The sequence below is a fragment of the Carassius gibelio genome, chromosome A25 (assembly GCF_023724105.1).
Source record: "Carassius gibelio isolate Cgi1373 ecotype wild population from Czech Republic chromosome A25, carGib1.2-hapl.c, whole genome shotgun sequence".
Taxonomy (NCBI): domain Eukaryota; kingdom Metazoa; phylum Chordata; class Actinopteri; order Cypriniformes; family Cyprinidae; genus Carassius; species Carassius gibelio.
In genome coordinates this window covers 6231400-6250244 of record NC_068395.1, presented here as the reverse complement: position 1 = coordinate 6250244, position 18845 = coordinate 6231400, and the positions used below count along the sequence as shown (strand labels likewise).

At 38.7% G+C, this 18845-nt stretch overlaps 3 protein-coding genes across 4 annotated transcripts; 2 read left to right on the top strand and 1 right to left on the bottom strand.

Moving 5' to 3' along the window:
• Nucleotides 1-3185: 3185 nt before the first annotated feature.
• Nucleotides 3186-9825, top strand: LOC127946833 (phospholipase A2 group XV). Of its 2 annotated transcripts, none has more exons than XM_052543631.1 (6): nt 3186-3537; nt 6281-6437; nt 6998-7116; nt 7221-7298; nt 7393-7617; nt 8564-9825. In XM_052543631.1, exons 1-6 carry the CDS (start codon nt 3405-3407, stop codon nt 9073-9075), a joined length of 1224 nt encoding a protein of 407 aa, XP_052399591.1. In that variant the 5' UTR covers nt 3186-3404; the 3' UTR covers nt 9076-9825. The 2 variants fall into 2 exon arrangements, with proteins under 2 accessions (XP_052399591.1, XP_052399590.1); XM_052543630.1 differs by having other exon boundaries at nt 3190-3537; nt 7200-7298.
• Nucleotides 9826-9844: 19 nt separating this feature from the next.
• On the bottom strand, nt 9845-12448 carry usb1 (U6 snRNA biogenesis 1). The gene is made up of 7 exons (XM_052543637.1): nt 11435-12448; nt 11141-11349; nt 10889-11072; nt 10566-10619; nt 10353-10458; nt 10184-10267; nt 9845-10056 (listed from the first exon to the last, which is right to left on the bottom strand). Exons 1-7 carry the CDS (start codon nt 11539-11541, stop codon nt 9952-9954), a joined length of 849 nt encoding a protein of 282 aa, XP_052399597.1. The 5' UTR covers nt 11542-12448; the 3' UTR covers nt 9845-9951.
• LOC127946832 (zinc finger protein 319-like) lies at nt 12439-18843 on the top strand. Its single transcript, XM_052543628.1, has 2 exons — nt 12439-12775; nt 14353-18843. Exon 2 carries the CDS (start codon nt 14637-14639, stop codon nt 16458-16460), a length of 1824 nt encoding a protein of 607 aa, XP_052399588.1. The 5' UTR covers nt 12439-12775; nt 14353-14636; the 3' UTR covers nt 16461-18843.
• Nucleotides 18844-18845: the final 2 nt, after the last annotated feature.

Genomic DNA, 18845 nt, shown 5'->3' with positions numbered 1-18845 from the left:
CAGATCAAAATCACCTAGGCCTACATAAAACAGAACATTCTAACTCGACCCCACGTCTACATCATAATGTGGGAAGATTTTCATAATGCTGCTCAAATGTTTACGCAAAGAAAGCATGACATTTTCTGTAATAATTTTTGCCACCCCATATATATATATATATATATATGAAGAGTTCAGATGCAAAAGCCTCTAAGTGCCATCTGAAATTTTCATCTAAAATTAGGATTTTTATCAAGCTCCTATGCTTAGGATGAGTCATTTTACTTTAATGGCAATGTGCAGGTCCTTTTCCAGGCTATTAAAGTGAAATAACTGAACATAAATATAGGAGCCTGATAAAAATCCTAATTTTAGATGAAAATTTCAGATGGCATTTAGAGGCTTTTGCATCTGAACTCTTCATATATATATATATATGGATGGGGAAACAGGAACAAGCTGTGCATGTGACACAGTTCAGGGGCATGACTCATTTGGTCATGGTCTTGAATCAAAAGATTCTCACAGCAATCCAGAGAAATTTTGGTGGGAAAGTACCAGGAGAAAACAAACGACAGCTCTGAAGATCTCTTAGCTCTTTTTTTTGTATGACATTTTCCCAGCTACATTGTATGTTGTTATCATGTACAAAAGTATGTCTTGCGTGTCTCTTTTTATTGGTTTATATTAATAGGCATGATATAGTCATTTTTCGCTTTGTTACAGTTTATTATACAGAATTTATCAAATATATTTCATCTGTACATTAAAGATTATAGCCACCTCTTAAAGTGTGAAATGTACAAAATGTTTAATTTTTTTGTATAACATAGCATAACTTAAACTGTCTTTAGTACCATAATATGTTAATTATATTTATATATATATATGCATGCAGGTGCATCTCAATAAATTAGAATGTTGTGTAAAAGTTCATTTCAGTAATTCAACTCAAATTGTGAAACTTGTCTATTAAATTAAATGCACACAGACTGAAGTAGTTTAAATCTTTGGTACTTTTAATTGTTTCATTAATTTAACTTTTAATTTTGATTTTGTCTCACATTTAACAAAAAAATTAAGCTATTCTCAATAAATTAGAATACTTCATAAGACCATTAAAGAATACAAATAAAAAAAACATTTTTAGTGAATTGTTGGCCTTCTGGAAAGTATGTTCATTTACCGTACATGTACTCAATACTTGGTAGGGGCTCATTTTGCTTTAATTACTGCCTCAATTCGGCGTGGCATGGAGGTGAACAGTTTATGGCACTGCTGAGGTGGTATGGAAGCCCAGGTTTCTTTGACAGTGGCCTTCAGCTCATTTGAATTTTTTTGGTCTCTTGTTTCTCATCTTCCTCTTGACAATACCCTGTAGATTCTCTATGGGGTTCAAGTCTGGTGACTTTGCTGGCCAGTCAAGCACACCAACACCGTGGTCATTTAACCAACTTTTGGTGCTTTTGGCAGTGTGGACAGGTGCCAAATCCTGCTGGAAAATAAAATCAGCATCTTCTAAAAGCTGGTCAGCAGAAGGAAGCATGAAGTGCTCCAAACTTTCTTGGTAAACGGGTGCAGTGACTTTGATTTTCAAAAAACACCAGCAGATGACATTGCACCCCAAATCATCACAGACTGTGGAAACTTAACACTGGACTTTAAGCATCTTGGGCTATGAGCTCCTCCATACCTCCTCCAGACTCTAGAACTTTGGTTTTCAAATGAAATACAAAACTTGCTCTCATCTGAAAAGAGGACTTTGGACCACTGATCAACAGTCCAGTTCTTCTTCTCCTTAGCCCAGGTAAGATGCCTCTGATGTTGTCTGTGGTTCAGCAAATTCCTTGACACGTCTGTGTGTGGCTCTTGATGCCTTGACCCCAGCCTCTGTCCATTCCTTGTGAAGTTCACTCATATTCTTGAATTGATTTTGCTTGACAATCCTCACAAGGCTGCAGTTCTCTAGGTTGGCTGTGCATCTTTTTCTTCCACACTTTTTCCTTCCACTGAACTTTCTGTTAACATGCTTGGATACAGCACTCTGTAAACAGCCAGCTTCTTTGGCAATCAATGTTTGTGGCTTGCCCTCCTTGTGAAGGGTGTCAATGATTGTCTTCTGGACAACTGTCTGCAGTCTTCCCCATGATTGTGTATCCTAGGGAACCAAACTGAGAGACCATTTTGAAGGCTCAGGAAACCTTTGCAGGTGTTTTGAGTTTATTAGCTGATTAGCATGTCACCATATTCAAATTTGTTGAGATATTGGGTGAATTGGTGCGCTTTTGTTAAATGTGAGCCAAAATCATCACAATTAAAAGAATCACAACCTAAACTACTTCAGTCTGTGTGTATTGAATTTATTTAATACACGACTTTCACAATTTGAGTTGAATTACTGAAATACTTTACTGAATTACTTAAATTACTTTTCCATGAAATCCTAATTTATTGAGATGCACCTGTGTGTGTGTGTGTGTGTGTGTGTGTGTGTGTGTGTGTGTGTGTGTGTGTGTGTGTATACACACACACACACACACACACTCACTGGTCACTTATGTACACCTTTCTATTACGGAGTTGGACCCCCTTTGCCATGAGACCTGCCTTAATTCTTCGTGGCATAGATTCAAGGAGGTGTTGGAAACACTCCTCTGAGATTTTGATATTGACATGATAGCATCACGCAGTTGCTGCAGATTATTGGGCTGCACATCCATGATGCAAATCTCCCGTTCCACCATATACCAAAGCTACTCTATCGGATTGAGATCTGCTGACTGTGGAGGCCATTTGAGTACTCATGCATGTTCCCGAAACCATTCTGAGATGATCTGAGCTTTGTGGCATGGTGCATTATCCTGCTATAAGTAGCCATCAGAAGATGTGTATAACTACTGTAGTCATAAAGGGATGGACATGGTCAGCAACAATACTCAGGTAGGCTGTGGCGTTTAAATGATGCTCATTTGGTACTAAAGGGCCCAAAGTGTGCCAAGAAAATATTCCCCACACCATTACATAACACCACCAACGCCGCTCATTGGATATTTTCGAATCATTCTCTGTAAACCCTAGAGATTATTGTGCATTAAAAAAAATCCCAGTAGATCTGCATGCGTCAAGGTTTTTTTGTCATTATCACGAGAAAGTTTATCAATATAATGAGAAAGTAAGTCAATATTAGGAGAAAGTTTATCATTATTATGAGCAATTAAGTCATCATTATATGAAACTACGTCGTTATCATGAGAAACTGAGTTTCACGAGACTTTCATAATGAGAAAGTTTTCAGAGTCTCCGCTGAGGCGGAAACGGGCTTTAGAGTTCAGATCATACCCAGAGCTCTCGACAGACAGATGAACACAAGTGCACTCTGAATCCAGTGAGCCAGCAAAGGTGTAAGATATTGAAAAAAAGAGATGGTTTCCTGCCATCGGTTGACCCTCGCGTCGCTCCAGCTGTGTTTGTTGTTGTTGGTGTCACTTACCGACAGCAGAAGTCTGAAATGCTCACCGGGGAAAGTGTGCCCGGATCGACCGCCTGTGGTTCTCAGTAAGTTCGTTGTTTATTTGCACATCCTCTTGTCCTGTTGCTTTTCTGTACTTTTATGTCTCATACTGGCTATTCAAAACCTAGTGCGCTACCTACCTAGACAACATTTTTGCTTTTCAGGTAGGCAGCTCACTAGTTCAGATATTCAAAAATTGTGATGGCCAAAATGTTGTATAGATAGCGTTTGAATGAACTTTGGGCGTTGACATGATGTAAGAGTGCTTTAATCTCATAATCATGCAATTTATAGTAGCCTATTATATGGGGTGTTTAATAGCTGAATGCGTTTATAACCTGATCTTATCTCAAGTGGCTTAACACGTCTTGAAATGTGTCGATATTTTATTAGCAGTTTAATTAACGAGTCATGAAATTATTTAAGCCTGTTAACTATCGATTAAACCTAAATCCTGTCAAACAGTAGAAATGGTCCATCGTATAGGAGGCTCTTGGTTTGGTTTCTGGCATTTTCATTTTCTTCTTTTTTTTTTTTTTTTTTTTAATCTGTTTATTTTCGCATTTTCTCAGATGACACTGTCATATGATCTGAGGGAAAAAATAAAATGATTGTTTTTGCAACCGGTGTTGTGTAAGATTCGATTCCTGTAAGGGACGGACTTGGAGGAAAAAAACGCCCCTGTATTTTCTCCCAAATATAACAGCAATCAATATAACATCACAAAACCCATGGTGACCATGGGTAATAAATAAATAAATAAATAAAAAGATTGTGTAAGGCTGGGGAATATGGAAGCATATGGGTAGCATTATTCAATATGGGATGTAATATGCAAAATGACAATGCAATATGTAAAATGGCAATGCATTTTCCGATACATTTGTGCAACGTTTGGTGCAAAATGAAAATCAAAATTAAATTACATAAGTTTCATTTGCCATTTCATACACCGGTTTTAATATGTAAAATGAATATTAATTTTAACGCTTTATAAGTTGCAAAATTAAAATGAAAATGTATTACAGAAATGATTAGATATGTCTAACACGTTCAAGCAAAGCCTGTGGCAAAATTATCATTTAAATGCTATTTTTCTTAAATGCATTAACACTCACAGTCAAGACACTTACGATTACATTTTCATTCAATGTCCCGCAATGAATGTAGCAAAATTCAATGTGCACATTGAAAATGCATTCCGAGCCGATCACGTGTACGCCCCCTCCCGCCCGTCAATCACTGTGTGAACAAGGCGGGGCTTGCAGAAGGTCAAGAGACATAAGTGAGAGAAAATGGACAAGACAGTTGGACCGTGTACGTTTTGATCATTTCGGTTTATGGCTTCAATATTTCATTCGCACTTGTGGGCGGACCTGAAACGCTGCTTTCATCTGATTGGTCGAATTGCTCCACTTTCAGCTCGGTCTTTTTATTCTTTCAGGCAGAATAAGAGTCAGTGCGAGTGAAGCACTGTAATGTCTGAAAGCACCGCTCACTGTTAATTAGCATAATATTTGAATCAGATGTAGCTGGGAACATAATTAGTGCTGCTGAGACCTGCAAATTATTTCTAAGTTGTAGTATTGTATGAATATTGTCCCACTGATAAATACACAGCAAATAGTTCTGTCTCCTTGAATTGAAAGTGAAATAAAACATTGTAACGAAATGCAACATTGTTCACTGTATCATTCAAAAGCTTAGAGTTAGTATATTTTTTTTATTTTTTGGAAAATAAATTATAGAAATGAATACGTTTATTTAGCAAGGATTCTTTAAATTAATCAAAAATGATTATAAAGACATAATTTTACAAAATAATTATATTTCAGATAAATGCTGTTCTTCTGAACTGTCTATTCATCAAAAAAACCTGAAAAAAATTCTACTCCGCTGTTTTCAACATTATCATAATAAGTGTTTTTTTTAAGCAGCAAATCAGAATAGTAATGATGCTAAAAATTCAGCTTTGAAATCTCAATAAATAACATTTTGAAATATATTCAAATAGAAAACAGTTATTTTGAATAGGCAAAATTGTACTATTTTGTTGTACCTTGTGATCAAATAAATGCAGGCTTGGTGAACAAAAGAGACTTCTTTAAAAAACATGAACAAGCTTACTGTTCAAAAACTTTTGACTGGTAGATACTATAGGCACATTAAATTTTTCTCTAATTTCTAGCTTTTAATTGGATTAGAAATCTATAACTGCTAGACAATAACAAATAATAATGATTTGTTTATATACTATAAACATTTTTTATCACATAATGAGGCAGAATAGTTTCTATACTGTAATAAATGCTATGTCAATTAGCACTGCGTTGTTCATGTACTTTAATTATTACCTGCTTTAGATGACTTGAAAAACCTATATGTAAGCTATACATTTCTGTTTTTCTGTGAAAACAACTGTGATAATTAATTCTGGATGTGGTGACTGATGATAAAAACATGCAAACATTGCAGAATATTATACTTTATAGAATTGTAGTAGGGAGTTAAAATGCTTCAAACCAGAACAAACCGGCCGAGATTAGTGATTATTATAACTGTTTAAACAGTATAGGTGGGAAGTATTCAATCTCTTTTGAAACGTGGTAATTTTCAAGTGTTTTTATCAGTGATTCTTATATCATATTTATAATTTTAGCAGTTTGTGAAGTGCTTCTCATTGATCTTTCTGTGAAAACTCATTAATATTTGATTAATCTCTCTTGTATTTTAATTCATTGTGGTTAGCTCTGATTGGTTAGCTGGCCTAATTACTCTTCTCCATAGTTCCAGGAGATCTTGGGAATCAGCTTGAAGTGAAACTTGACAAACCTAGTGTAGTGCACTTCTTCTGCTGCAAGAAGACCAAGGACTACGTCCCAGTATGGCTGAACCTGGAGTCACTGTTGCCAGGGTTCATTGACTGCTGGATTGATAACATGAGGTAAGTTGTTGATGTGGCAGTTTAAACCAATACCATTTTTCTAAAACAAGCATCCTTCTTCTGCAACAACCTTAACATTCAGGTTCCGGAAGTGTAAATGCCATTCATTTTTCCATAAGGGAATTGTAATTATAATTTATAAACCTTCAAGGACAGACCTACTGTGAGTTCCGAGGTGTTAATCAGTGGTATATACTTTTATTTAAGCCATCCGTTAAAATAACGTGTTTAACAGCCGAATTTGTAGTAAAAACTACATTACCCATGATGCTAAACTAAAAATTAAATCTGAGTTGCAGTTAACAAAACCTGCCAAAAAATTAAATATAAAACATGCAGTAACTTTACATATATTGTTTTCAAAGATATAATTTACCACTTTAATGATAAATACAATTTTTTATTTGCAATGCTTCATGGGATTGTAGTTTTTCTCTCACTAAGACCATTAAGTACACATTTTTGTACCTTTTGTCTTTTTGTTCAAGTTTAAATTTGGAAGCTGATTTTTTTCTGTTTTGAATATGCAAGTACATAATCAGCATATGATTTGTTTGCAGGCTGCTGTACAATCGTACAAGCCACCTCACTGAAGCTCCTCCGGGAGTAGATGTCAGAGTGCCTGGGTTTGGACTGACCTATAGTTTGGAACATCTGGATACTTCTATTCTGCCTATGAGTGAGTGCAACCTGGGTGTTTATCTCATTATGTTGATGTGTTGATTGGTAAAAGTTGTTTGAAGAGAGCTTTGTCTGTTTCAGTAAAATACTTCTTCACTATAGTACAAGCATTGGTTGAAATTGGTTATACCAGAAATGATGATGTTCGAGGTGCCCCCTATGACTGGCGTAAAGCCCCAAGTAAGTGTCTTCATGATCTCTTTGTGCACACAAATGCTGACTTTTTTCTTGATGTCTAACTTTTTAAGTTTTTCTCCTGATCTGTTATTTGCAGATGAGAATAAGGAGTACTTCTTGCGTCTGAAGCAGATGATTGAGGAGATGGCTAATAAAGCTGGAGGTCCTGTAGTTCTCATCGCACACAGTATGGGGAACATGTACACACTCTACTTCCTTCAAAAGCAGACACAGGCTTGGAAGGACCTGTACATCAAGGCATTTGTGTCTCTAGGGTCCCCATGGGCTGGAGTGGCCAAAACTCTGAAAGCTATGGCAACAGGTATGGGCCAAATTTGTTGTGGAAAGGAGATTTTGTGGAAATGGGTTTTTGTAGGTAAATGATGTAGCTCTCATTTTCTTTCTATTAATTTACGCAAAATGAATTAAAAATTCATTCACATATACAACTTTATTTTCTGAATCATAATTCGATTCATTTCACTGATATTTTTGAAGGCAGAAAGTCAAAACTGTCATAGTGATACAACTGTCCTTATTTTATAATGAAGAAAAAAAAAATATATATATATTTTTAAAGAAAACGTCCAAGTATTTTGTGATAGTCTTATATTATTATTGAAGAAGAAATATTATTTAATAAATATGCAATTAAAAGTTATTTTATCAGTAATGTTATTTCATAATTATTTAACGAAACTCATTATAATATTTATATTAATATTTTTAAAAGCTTTTTGTCATGTGGTTTGCCAGCTTAAAAATGTAATAACTGAATCAAGTCGTTTATTTTTATAGCGCAGATAAAAATTAAAGATATTTGTAAAAACGTATTATTATTTTTTTAAAATGTATACACGTTCCAAAAATACTGGTCACAATTACAAAGAAACTTGTTAAATTCAACTTGAAATTTTTAAGTAAAAAAATCTGAAATTGTATTTTCTTGTAAAACAAACTTCAGTAATCTGTTTTACTTAAAACTAAAAAAAAAAAAATATTGTATAGAGTGTATGTTAAACATTATTATGTTTATTTTATTTTTAGAATATAAAAAAACAACAACTTGAAAATGGTATAAAAGTTTTTCGAAACCAGATGAAATACAATACAATACAAATAGATACGTTTCCAAAAACAGGCGATTGTAACAGTCAAACATGTCTGTCTAGCGCATATTTAACAATCCCTAAAAACATGGCACTAGTGTTTTGAAACTCATTTACAATCACTGGTTTGACCATTTTATGGTTTCGGTTCCATCACAGGCGAAAACGACCACATTCCTTTTATCGAACCACTAAAAATCCGCACCCTGCAGCGTACGGCCGTCTCCACCGCCTGGCTATTACCCTTTGCCCACACCTGGCCCAAAGACATGGTCCTGGTTTCGACCTCCAACACCAGCTACACTGTCCAAGACTATAAGCGCTTCTTCAAAGATATCGACTATGAGGACGGCTGGGCCATGAGGCAGGACACAGAAGCACTGGTCAATGCACTTAATCCTCCGGGTGCTACTGTCCACTGCCTTTATGGCAGCGGTATCCCCACACCTCAGGGCTATAATTACACAAACTTCTCAGACACAAATCCCACCGTCATCAACGGGGATGGAGATGGAACAGTCAACCTGTTGAGCGCGACACTGTGTAAACACTGGGAGAACAATCAGAAGCAGCCGGTCTACACAGTCGAGCTGCCGGGGATTCAACATATCTCTATTCTGTCTAACGAAAAAACAGTTAATTACATCAAAAATGTGCTGCTTCCACCGTGATGGCATCACACTTTCCCCGTTTAACTTTGAACTGAAGATACAGGTTTGCCAAAGGGGCAGGACTCCTGTTTTTTTGGTGGGGTGGGTCATGAAATAGTCAGCTTTTGTTGGGCAAAATTGTCTGTGTCAATCACATTTTTAACCCTTTAACCAATTTTATCTATTGCTTTTTAATGCATTTTCTAACCAAATTATTCATGCATTGCAGTATTTTTTTGGATCCTGTCAAACAAGCAAGTGGCTATTTATCAGGCTGTCCATGACCGGTATTGATTTATGTATACGTTGTCTCAAATGTATAATATGAGACGCGACTGCTGGATATCTTATCATTGCTCAATTAATGGCGTCTTAACCTGTGTACTGCAATTGTGCCAGGACCCAGGATGGGTTAACTAATGTAACTCTTATTCAAACTCTGCTCAGATTTTGGAGCTTTTGTTTTTTACATGTACTGACCTTTTGAATATGATAAACAACGGTTTGTGAGGAAGGTTATTTGTTGCCTTTAAAACTGGGGTTGTATTATTATGTTCTGTCATTAAAACAAAGACTGTATTTAAGGTACAACTGTGGAAAGTAAAACTTAGGATGTGGTGTTTTGCTCGTAAACAGGGTTGATAGTAACAATGCATTTTTCAGTGGAATTCAAACCCTGGGCCTGGCTGTGTGTTGCTAACCAACATTTGCTAATTGCCATGTTGCAATTATGTACAATAAAATGCTCTAAAACTTACGTAACAAAACAAAGAGATTCTTCATGCATCAGTTAGTATTTAGTACAAATCTTTATTATATTATATTAAAACACAAAAGTTGACAGCAATACAAGTTAGCAAACCTGAAAATTCACATTTTATAAACCGGGTTTCAAGATCACTGGAGGGGGAAAAGAAAGACTTTATTTCCTGATTTGCAGCGAAGCTCCGTGCAGTTGAGCTTTATGTAAAATGGCCCGTCTTCATGAGCGTCAACGAGACTCTGGAAACAAACGCACGTTATTAGTTCAGATGTCAACACAAAAAACAGCCCATCTCCACAACCTCTGCCTTTAATCAGACCTCGTCCTTGTTTAGTTTGTGGTGCAGATCTGTGTTTGGGTTCCTACCTGCAATTCTGATAAACATGTCTTTTTCAGTGCTTCCACATGATCACCCACACACCAAGCAAGGCTTATATGGAAAGAAGGATCCTATAATAGACCAGGAAGAGTGTTAGATGATGTCTAAATTTTATTGTATTTGAGTCACAAATATGAAATCAATGCCAGCTTTTACCTTATAAAAGGTGCTAAGGTTAAATTCTGTCATGGTTTCATCCACTATTTTGATGAGCTCAAGCAATGGAGTTTTTCCAGTGGAGATTTCCATACCAAGGAAGGTCCTGCATGAACAACTTGATGCCATTAAATCACTGCATGTCCATTATTTGAAAGGAAGAAATGAATACACATCCTAGTTGGGTCATTAAGATTTAGAGTAATGACATACCTAGTCTTTTCAGCATTAGAATAAACCTTCAGTTTATCGGCCAAGCAGAAAAACCTGAGAAAACAATCGGACTTAGATACCCAGCAACTGACATACAGCATAATGAAACAGTAGGGCTTTTCACACTTAAATTAGTCAACCCTGGGTTATTCTAAAACCTTGCTTCAGTTTTCAGATAGCTGCCGGTAAAAACTAATGCTTCTAAGTTACTAGTGTGAAGCGCTCCTCTTCCTGGGGTTATAAGCGGTGGTCAAAATGACAATAACCTGGGGTTAATCACAGTGTGAAAAACTCTAATGAGGTTTTGATTAGATAGCACTGACTTCTTGAACTGTGTCAGTCCAGTCCGAATGGACTGAATAAATGGTTGGATCCAGTGATGGCGCAGAACCACTGTCTTTGAGAGACTGAGGTGAAATTCTTCAGACAGGGTCAGGGGGATTCCGTGAGAGACCGCAAGCACCATCATTTCATTAAGTAGCTCCAAAAAGGCCTCCTCGGGATCATCTAAAAAAGGGTTAAAGGTCATTCTGAGAAAAAATACAGTATCTAAATACCCTGAATAAAATGCTTACAAGGACAGAACACGCATGTAGCCCAGTTGCCCCGCTCATGCTGGAAGGACCGCAGTCGCCCTCCATGTGCTTCACTTTTATCAATCCACTGTTCTTCTGATTCTCTGAACATCTCCTTCACGCTGTCAGGAAGAGGCAGTCGAGGTGCCGAGTGGGCTGATTTGACTGCTTTCCTTTTAACAGATCCATGGTCCAAAGGTTCACTGATGCTATTGAGGTAAAAAGAGGAACTTAGACCATTGGAAAAGCAAATCAAACTAAAACTAAATCAAGAAACGATCAAACGCACCAAACCTGTTTTCAGTGTCAAGTTTTCCTCTTTTCCTTAAAGGTGAGGAATCATCTTTTGAAGTGTTTTCAGTTTCATCTTCAGAACTGCTGCTACTGTAATTGACAATCATCTTTACAAAAAAACTTTTTAAAAAACTGCATCAGAGAATTAAAAAACCTTTCTTGAAAAGCACCAACTCAGTTATGACACTCGTTATTACTGTTTCGTGCAAAGTTGCACGATTTTAGCGCCCCGCTAAAAACAAACCAGAGGATTCATTAATGAATCATTCTTGAGTCGGATCTTTTACACTGATTCAGTTGAACCGGTTCACAGATCCCGTCAGAATGATTCACTCACAAATCTAAAGCGGCCCGAGCAGTTTTGAGCGACTTGGTAGTTTCATATCATAATCTATAACACAAACGAAATAGTGAAATATATATTTTTTAACATTATTTCATTTTAGCGGAGACGTCCGTTTTATTCCTAATCATGAGTTTATTCAAAGCAAGGATATTGGATGGGTGCGTAGGTACGTTTTAAATTGGTTCTTTGAAACTAAACATTCGAAAGAACCGATTCAGGAAATGATTCGGAGCTCCTTCCACCAGAAAACAAACGGTGCTTCATCACAGCGTCCCACTACAACAAAGATCAACTCAAATTGTTCCGGTTCTTTTGCATTCTGCCCTTATAAAACATTACAGTGGGTCAAAATGACATGAAGCCCATATACTCAAACTTAATCTGGCATCCTAGCATAAACACTAACATATAATGTTCACACGAACAAAATATTGACGTTGATTTTCTTGTGAAGCTTCATATGAACAATTATCCTGTCGTTTGCTACAATAATTACTCAAAGTGTTATAATAAAATGTAAATTTGCCCTGAAAAAGCGATATACACATATAATGCGTAACAATGACGTTTTTAGTGTGAATATGTAAATCTAAATGCCGGTTTCGAATAAAATTAATGAAGTTCCGGTATGTTTCGTGAAGATGTCAAGTATGAGTTATTCAGGTTCCCGCGCGGCTGTCGGGGGTTTCGGTGGTCACTGATCCAAGCCCGATATAAAACACACCATGTTTCGGGCTCTCCTCGTAAATCGGCTTTCCTAAATGCGCTGCAAACGCCCAAAAGGCTGTTATCGGTGTTCCGCGGAGTAATCCAGGAGAGATCCGGGGACTTGGCAGGGTTTTCAACTGTTATTGTAGATACTGACCAGGGGGTGCGGCCTAGCCTAAACCGAGGATCGGTGGGAGGATTCACGGCCTTTAGAAACACCATAAGCTGTTTTTTATTAAACTTATATTCCCGAGAATGAACATGCGTGGAACCCGCTTATGAAAAAGGTAACGTTAGTATGCATATGTGAACAAAACGTAGCAGGGTGTCTGTGTTGCAGAGCTGCAGTTAGCATGTTAGCCGTCTTGCAAATAATTGTTAGCCATATTGCAAAGCTGTGTGCTTACGTTTTTTCCCCCCATGTGTCTTGAAAACCCGCCTGTTTTATAAGTATGGTTCTGTGTAGGACATTATTATTAGTGCCAACTTACCTAACGATACAATTTTGTCACCGGCTTTTATGCTCTGCTGAAAAAACGCGAATATGTGTGCGCGAATGTATTGTGTGTAAACAAATAAGAGGCGATCGATCGTCTTTCAACATTGTTGCGTTATTACATTGTCTTAACCATGCATGCATGCTTTGGGACATGTGTACCCCCTTTTGTACACAGTCTATTTAAGAGGTGATGGAGACAAAAGGATTGTCTTAAAACATCTGGTGCATATGATACTGTGTTTACTGATTTTTAGTTTACTAGGTGCTCAGGTAGAATATAAGTAAGCACTTGAAATTCTAAGTTAGTATGACATGATTTGAAATGTACATTCAGGTGATCATTTGATGATGCTTACAGAGCATCAAGCCAAGACTCAAAACCAGCTGTTACAGTAAAGATTAAGGCTGTTCACATTAACAGTGGTTAAACTGCCAAGGTCGTCAAGTTGCTTTGCTGATGTAGTAGGATCACCATATCTTTTTAAACTCATGGTGGCTTAAATAGACAGCTTTCTTTATGTCTTCTGGTCAATTTTAATGATGCTAGCTCTTGTCAATGTCAGGGGTCTTATTGTTAAACAATAGAGTTTTTATTCTGTCCCATTCAGATCAGTATTTTTTTTTTTTTAAATGTATATATATTTTACTTTACTGGCCAGACACATTTTAATTTCAGCTATGTTTTCTATATGCCAGAAGATGTAAATTTTTCATATCATCTTTTTTTTATATATATATATATATATATATATATATATATATATATATATATATAAAAAAGGATCGATTTGCAATTTTTATGTCTTATTAATGTTTCCAAGATTTTTTTTTTTTCTGTTTTAACAAAAACTCAAATTTACACTTTAAAGGTGTCACATAAGTGCTTCTAAAGTGGTAGTTAATCGTCTTAGACTAATTAAAATGCTACTCAGAGGTGGCATTAATCCATTAACACAGCAAATACAACTATATAGTTTTATACTTGGGAATAAGATGGGTCAGAGCAGGCCTGGTTTTTATGCACCATTGCATCTTTACACTGTATTTGAAACGGGTACAAAGCAGCCTAAACTTGGCGTGTAAAGACTCCCTTTGTCAGCCAATTAGATAATGTTACCTTGGTAACATTTAAATCAGCAAAATATGCAATGACAATACTCATCTTAATATTTAGTTTAAAATTGCAAGGCATAAAATGACATGTACACGATCAACAAATGTATGATGTGGCAAGTGATGGTTCCATCAACAGGCTCAATACTGTTTCACAAGCCATCCTTGTTGTGGAGCCCTGAGGTGTGAATGCCCTTAAAGATGTGTTCCATTGCACGTTTTTCATTCAGTTCTCTTGTTTTTCTCTTATAGGGCTGTACCAAGGTGATGAAGAAGGTTAAGCTCCTTTTGCACTTTTGGCTGATGCTCACATCCATGTCAGTTGGCTGTTTATATCAAGCCACAAAGTGTTCCTAAAAACATTATTACATATAATTTTTTTTCTTCATTAGCAGTTCTCACGAGCTGTCAAAATAAGTTCCTCTCTGCCTCCCCACCTTTCCCACCGTGGGCAGTCCAGCATTTCCGTGCCCATAAATTCGTCAGGAAAGAGGTTCAACTACGGCTCAAAGCTGAATCCGTACAGCCGAGCCCGGATGACGGAGGCGTGGCAGCAGCATGCTGTTGCCCCGCCTCCAGTGGTGCACACCATCCCACCAGGGGCGGACACACTGGGCTGCACTGTCTACGGTATCGTCCTCCAGCCAGACACAGCATTGCAACAACAACAGCAGCAGCAGCAGCAACAACAATCCCAGCAACAGCAACATCACAGTCAGCAGCACAACCAGCAGCCGCATTCGGCACAAACGCAACAGCCCTCTTTGCATGTAGGGAATGAGGGGGGACACAAGTGTGGTGCATGTGGCCATGACATCTCCCATCTGGCTAATCCCCATGAGCACCAGTGCATGGTGAGCCAAGACCGTTCGTTTCAGTGCACGCAGTGTCTGAAAATCTTTCACCAAGCCACTGACCTGTTGGAGCATCAGTGTGTGCAGGTGGAGCAGAAACCCTTTGTGTGCGGGGTGTGCAAGATGGGCTTCTCCCTGTTAACTTCTTTAGCACAGCATCACAATGCCCATAACAGTGGCAACCCCATGAAGTGTTCCATATGTGAAAAAACATATCGGCCGGGTTCTGGAAATGCCACACCAACTTCATCAACGGGCACTCCAGGGCAACCATCTAATGACGAAGCATCGTCCAGTGGCAGCGCAGCTGTCGGGACATCAGGCCAGCCTACGTTTGAGCCTTCACAACCTGACAGGCCCTACAAGTGTTCGGTGTGCTCCAAGGGCTTCCGTCACTTATCTGAGCTCACCCGTCATGAACGCGTCCACACGGGTGAGAAGCCTTTTAAATGTGAAACATGCGACAAGAGCTTTAGCCAGTCCTCTCATCTTGCCCACCACCAGCGTACCCACAGCTCAGAACGGCCGTTCAAGTGTGCAGTGTGCGAGAAGAGCTTCAAGCACCGCTCCCACCTAGTCCGTCACATGTACGCCCACTCGGGTGAGCATCTGTTCAAGTGCAACCTTTGCGAGTTGCACTTCAAAGAGTCTTCCGAGCTGCTCCACCACCAGTGTCAGCCGCAAGGTGCTCGCCCATTTCGCTGCGCCACGTGCGGGAAGGGCTTCAAGCGCCCGTCCGACTTGAGACAGCACGAACGCACTCACTCGGAGGAACGCCCATTCCACTGTGAAGACTGCCAGATGAGCTTTAAACAACAGTATGCCCTGGTGCGCCACCGACGCACGCACAAGCCCTCCGCCGACCGCCCCTTCAAATGCAACCTTTGTGACAAGGGCTTCCTGCAGCCGTCCCACTTGTTGTACCACCAGCACGTACACGGCATGGATAACCTTTTCAAGTGCGCCTCATGCGGCAAGGGCTTCAGCCAATCCGGTGAGCTGCTCCGTCACAAATGTGGTGAGCCCTCCTCAACACCCACAAATCCAGACAAGCCCTACAAGTGCGACGTGTGCGGAAAGGCCTACAAAAAGGCCACCACACTACAGCGGCATCAGAATTCCCACTGCACCGAGAAGCCTCTCAAATGCTCGCTGTGCGACCGACGCTTCCTGTCCTCCTCAGAGTTCGTGCAGCACCGATGCGACCCTTCCCGTGAGAAGCCCTTGAAGTGTCCTGACTGTGAGAAGCGCTTCAAGTACTCCTCGGAGATGCAGCGGCACAGACGGGTCCACACCGGAGAGAAGCCCTACAAGTGCGCCAGTTGCGACAAGGGCTTCAAGCAACGCGAACACCTGGCCAAGCATCAAAGCGTGCATGCGAGAGATGCCCAGTTTAAATGTGTATGGTGTGGAGAGCGTTTTGCTGATCTAGGAGCCCTTCAGGAACATACTGTCCAGCACACAGCTGAAGGTGGGGGGTACCCTGTGTCCTCTCTCATTCAGTAACTTGTGCCCCCAGTTACCATTTGCAGAGTATAAGCAATTTCTACCCCAGTCAAATGATTTCTTACAAAGCCCGGTGACTTCATAGTACCTAATTTTGTTCTAAACATGCATATGATCAACAAGTATAGTTATTCCCTTTTTGATATCGAGGCATACTTAAATTGGATTCGATCAGCGAAAAGTTATTGAATCCTGGAAGGAGCGAACGGGAGATCTCAAACTCTATCCAAGATACCACTGTGACCCTAGTTCGGTAGGGTGGCATTTGCCCTGCATTGTGGTTCCTTGACCCGACATGGCTCACAAATGCCCCCATCAGATCTTTAGAGCACAACTCAAAAAATTATTCGGTCTTGATCCTTCATATTAAAAAAGCTATACACTTTTGTTAGTACCTAGTATGGTTGAAATAGTGCTTACTGTGGGCCTCCATGTAATAACTACTCCGATCACTAGCCTTGGTCCAGTGTACACATATTTGGAGTACCTCCGTGTGCCTACTGTGTGCATTTAGTTCGCCCAGCAGCTAAAGACAAAACAAAAAGGGGGACAAAGTTGTGCTGTTATAAACTATAAACTGTTATGAAACTGTCTGTATATGTCAATGTTGACGTTCCCCTATTTGTGGCAACTAATGGTATCTACCAAAAACCATCATTGTACTGTACCACACCTTAAATGGGACAAATCGTTAACCAGCAGAAGTATGACGAACTCAGATGCTCTACATTTCACGGATATTATACGTAAATATATAGAATCTATATAGAAATGTAAACTTCAATCTTGTATACAAACAGTTCATATTACCACGAGAATCAGTACGGCTGTCCTGAAAATTGCCTAAAAAAATGCAAAAGGCTTCCTGTTTTACTGTATGTACATAGTTAGTATGTATGCAACTTGTTTACCAGTCCTGTCATTAGAAATTGCATTGTCTTTCTTAAACTGCACCACAATTTTATAAGTAGCTTTTCACGTGAAGTTCTGATTCATACATTCTTACGTTTTGTTTCCGATTTGCCTTTTTAAAATTCATTTCAGCCTCTTTGTAGATGTAGTTTGGATTGTAATTGGTGTGTTCAAGGCTGTGTGAAAGTTGAGTCTGATTTTATAAAGGCTTTTGCCCCATGCCCTGACCACCCACTGCCCCATACAGGACTCATGTACTTGATGTGTATTATAGTAGCCTAAATGTCATTCTTCCTCTACTGTATAGATTTATCCATGTGTTTTTATCTCTAATCTGCCAACACTGTCTTGCCTGCAGTCATTTGCCTTTCGCAACATGACTGATTCATTTTTCTGTTATTCTTATATAAACACCATAAGATCGGAGCCTTTCAAAATGGATTTTTGGTTTCCCCCAGAATCCAGGAGGGAAGGTGTTTGTTTTGGGCCTCTGAGGCCTTGACTTAAACGTACGTCACTCTGATGTTTTTGTTCGTGAATGTCTGTTGCATACTCCTCAAACTATAACCAGTACGTTCTTTTGAGAAACTGATTTTTAAACTGACACCTTCTACAATTGTAGTATATACATGTTTAATTTAGAGAGTAAGTGGTACTCATACAAGAGTAATCCTTGGTTTTAGAATCACGTACTCTCCTTGTTTTAATGTTAGAAAATGCTACCACTTTTTTATTGGTCTACAAAGCTGTTTTCTGTCAAAGTTTTCATTTGCCTGCTTTGTTTCCCTCCCACCCACTTCACAATTTAGCATTATCTTACTTGGGGCAAAATGACATTCTCGGCTCTGTTGCGTATGCAGTATTACATGTTGGCCATTGGCCCTTGAGGAGCATCTCTCTCTTGCAGTTAGGTTTCGCCTAGTACTGTACGGTGAGGTTAGAGGTGGTAGTGACACTTTGGCCTTAAGCAGGGGCATCTAGTTTCTCTGCAGAGCCCTTTGCCTCCAATCTGTTTCCCATTTATTGTATCTATTTATCCATTGTTTTAATTACCAAGGGGCTTTTTTAAACTGTAGGCATTAAAAATCTGAACCGTTTTTTTTTATGTTTTGACATTTTTTGTATATTATTATTATTTTTTATTAATATTGTTTAAAATCTCTGTATAAATATCTATATTCTGGGCAGACGTGTCAGGACCACAGGGGAACGTTAAGATTGATGGCCTTCCTCTATGGTTTTGAGACCTCTCCATCCCGTGCATGCCTGCTGTGTTAGTTCCCGTAATCTGTTCCAAGTATGTGCGCTTCCAACTACACATACTTCTCCTTAGCTTTTTTTCAAACTGTAGATTGTGAATGAGCTAGTAAGAAAACTTAATGTGGTGGTTGATGTGACATTCATGCTGATATATCTGTATGTAGCATTTAATATACACAGCACTAACTAATAAACCTTTTCATTAACACTGCA

Coding starts and splice junctions, on each gene's coding strand:
- LOC127946833 (XM_052543630.1), top strand. CDS start 3,405: ATGGTTTCCTGCCATCGGTTGACCCTCGCGTCGCTCCAGCTGTGTTTG. Junction 3,538..6,280: donor TCGACCGCCTGTGGTTCTCA/GTAAGTTCGTTG, acceptor TCTTCTCCATAG/TTCCAGGAGATCTTGGGAAT. Junction 7,618..8,563: donor TCTGAAAGCTATGGCAACAG/GTATGGGCCAAA, acceptor GTTCCATCACAG/GCGAAAACGACCACATTCCT.
- usb1 (XM_052543637.1), bottom strand. CDS start 11,541: ATGATTGTCAATTACAGTAGCAGCAGTTCTGAAGATGAAACTGAAAAC. Junction 11,350..11,434: donor AAACTTGACACTGAAAACAG/GTTTGGTGCGTT, acceptor TTACCTCAATAG/CATCAGTGAACCTTTGGACC. Junction 10,057..10,183: donor CATGTTTATCAGAATTGCAG/GTAGGAACCCAA, acceptor GTTTGTTTCCAG/AGTCTCGTTGACGCTCATGA.
- LOC127946832 (XM_052543628.1), top strand. CDS start 14,637: ATGACGGAGGCGTGGCAGCAGCATGCTGTTGCCCCGCCTCCAGTGGTG.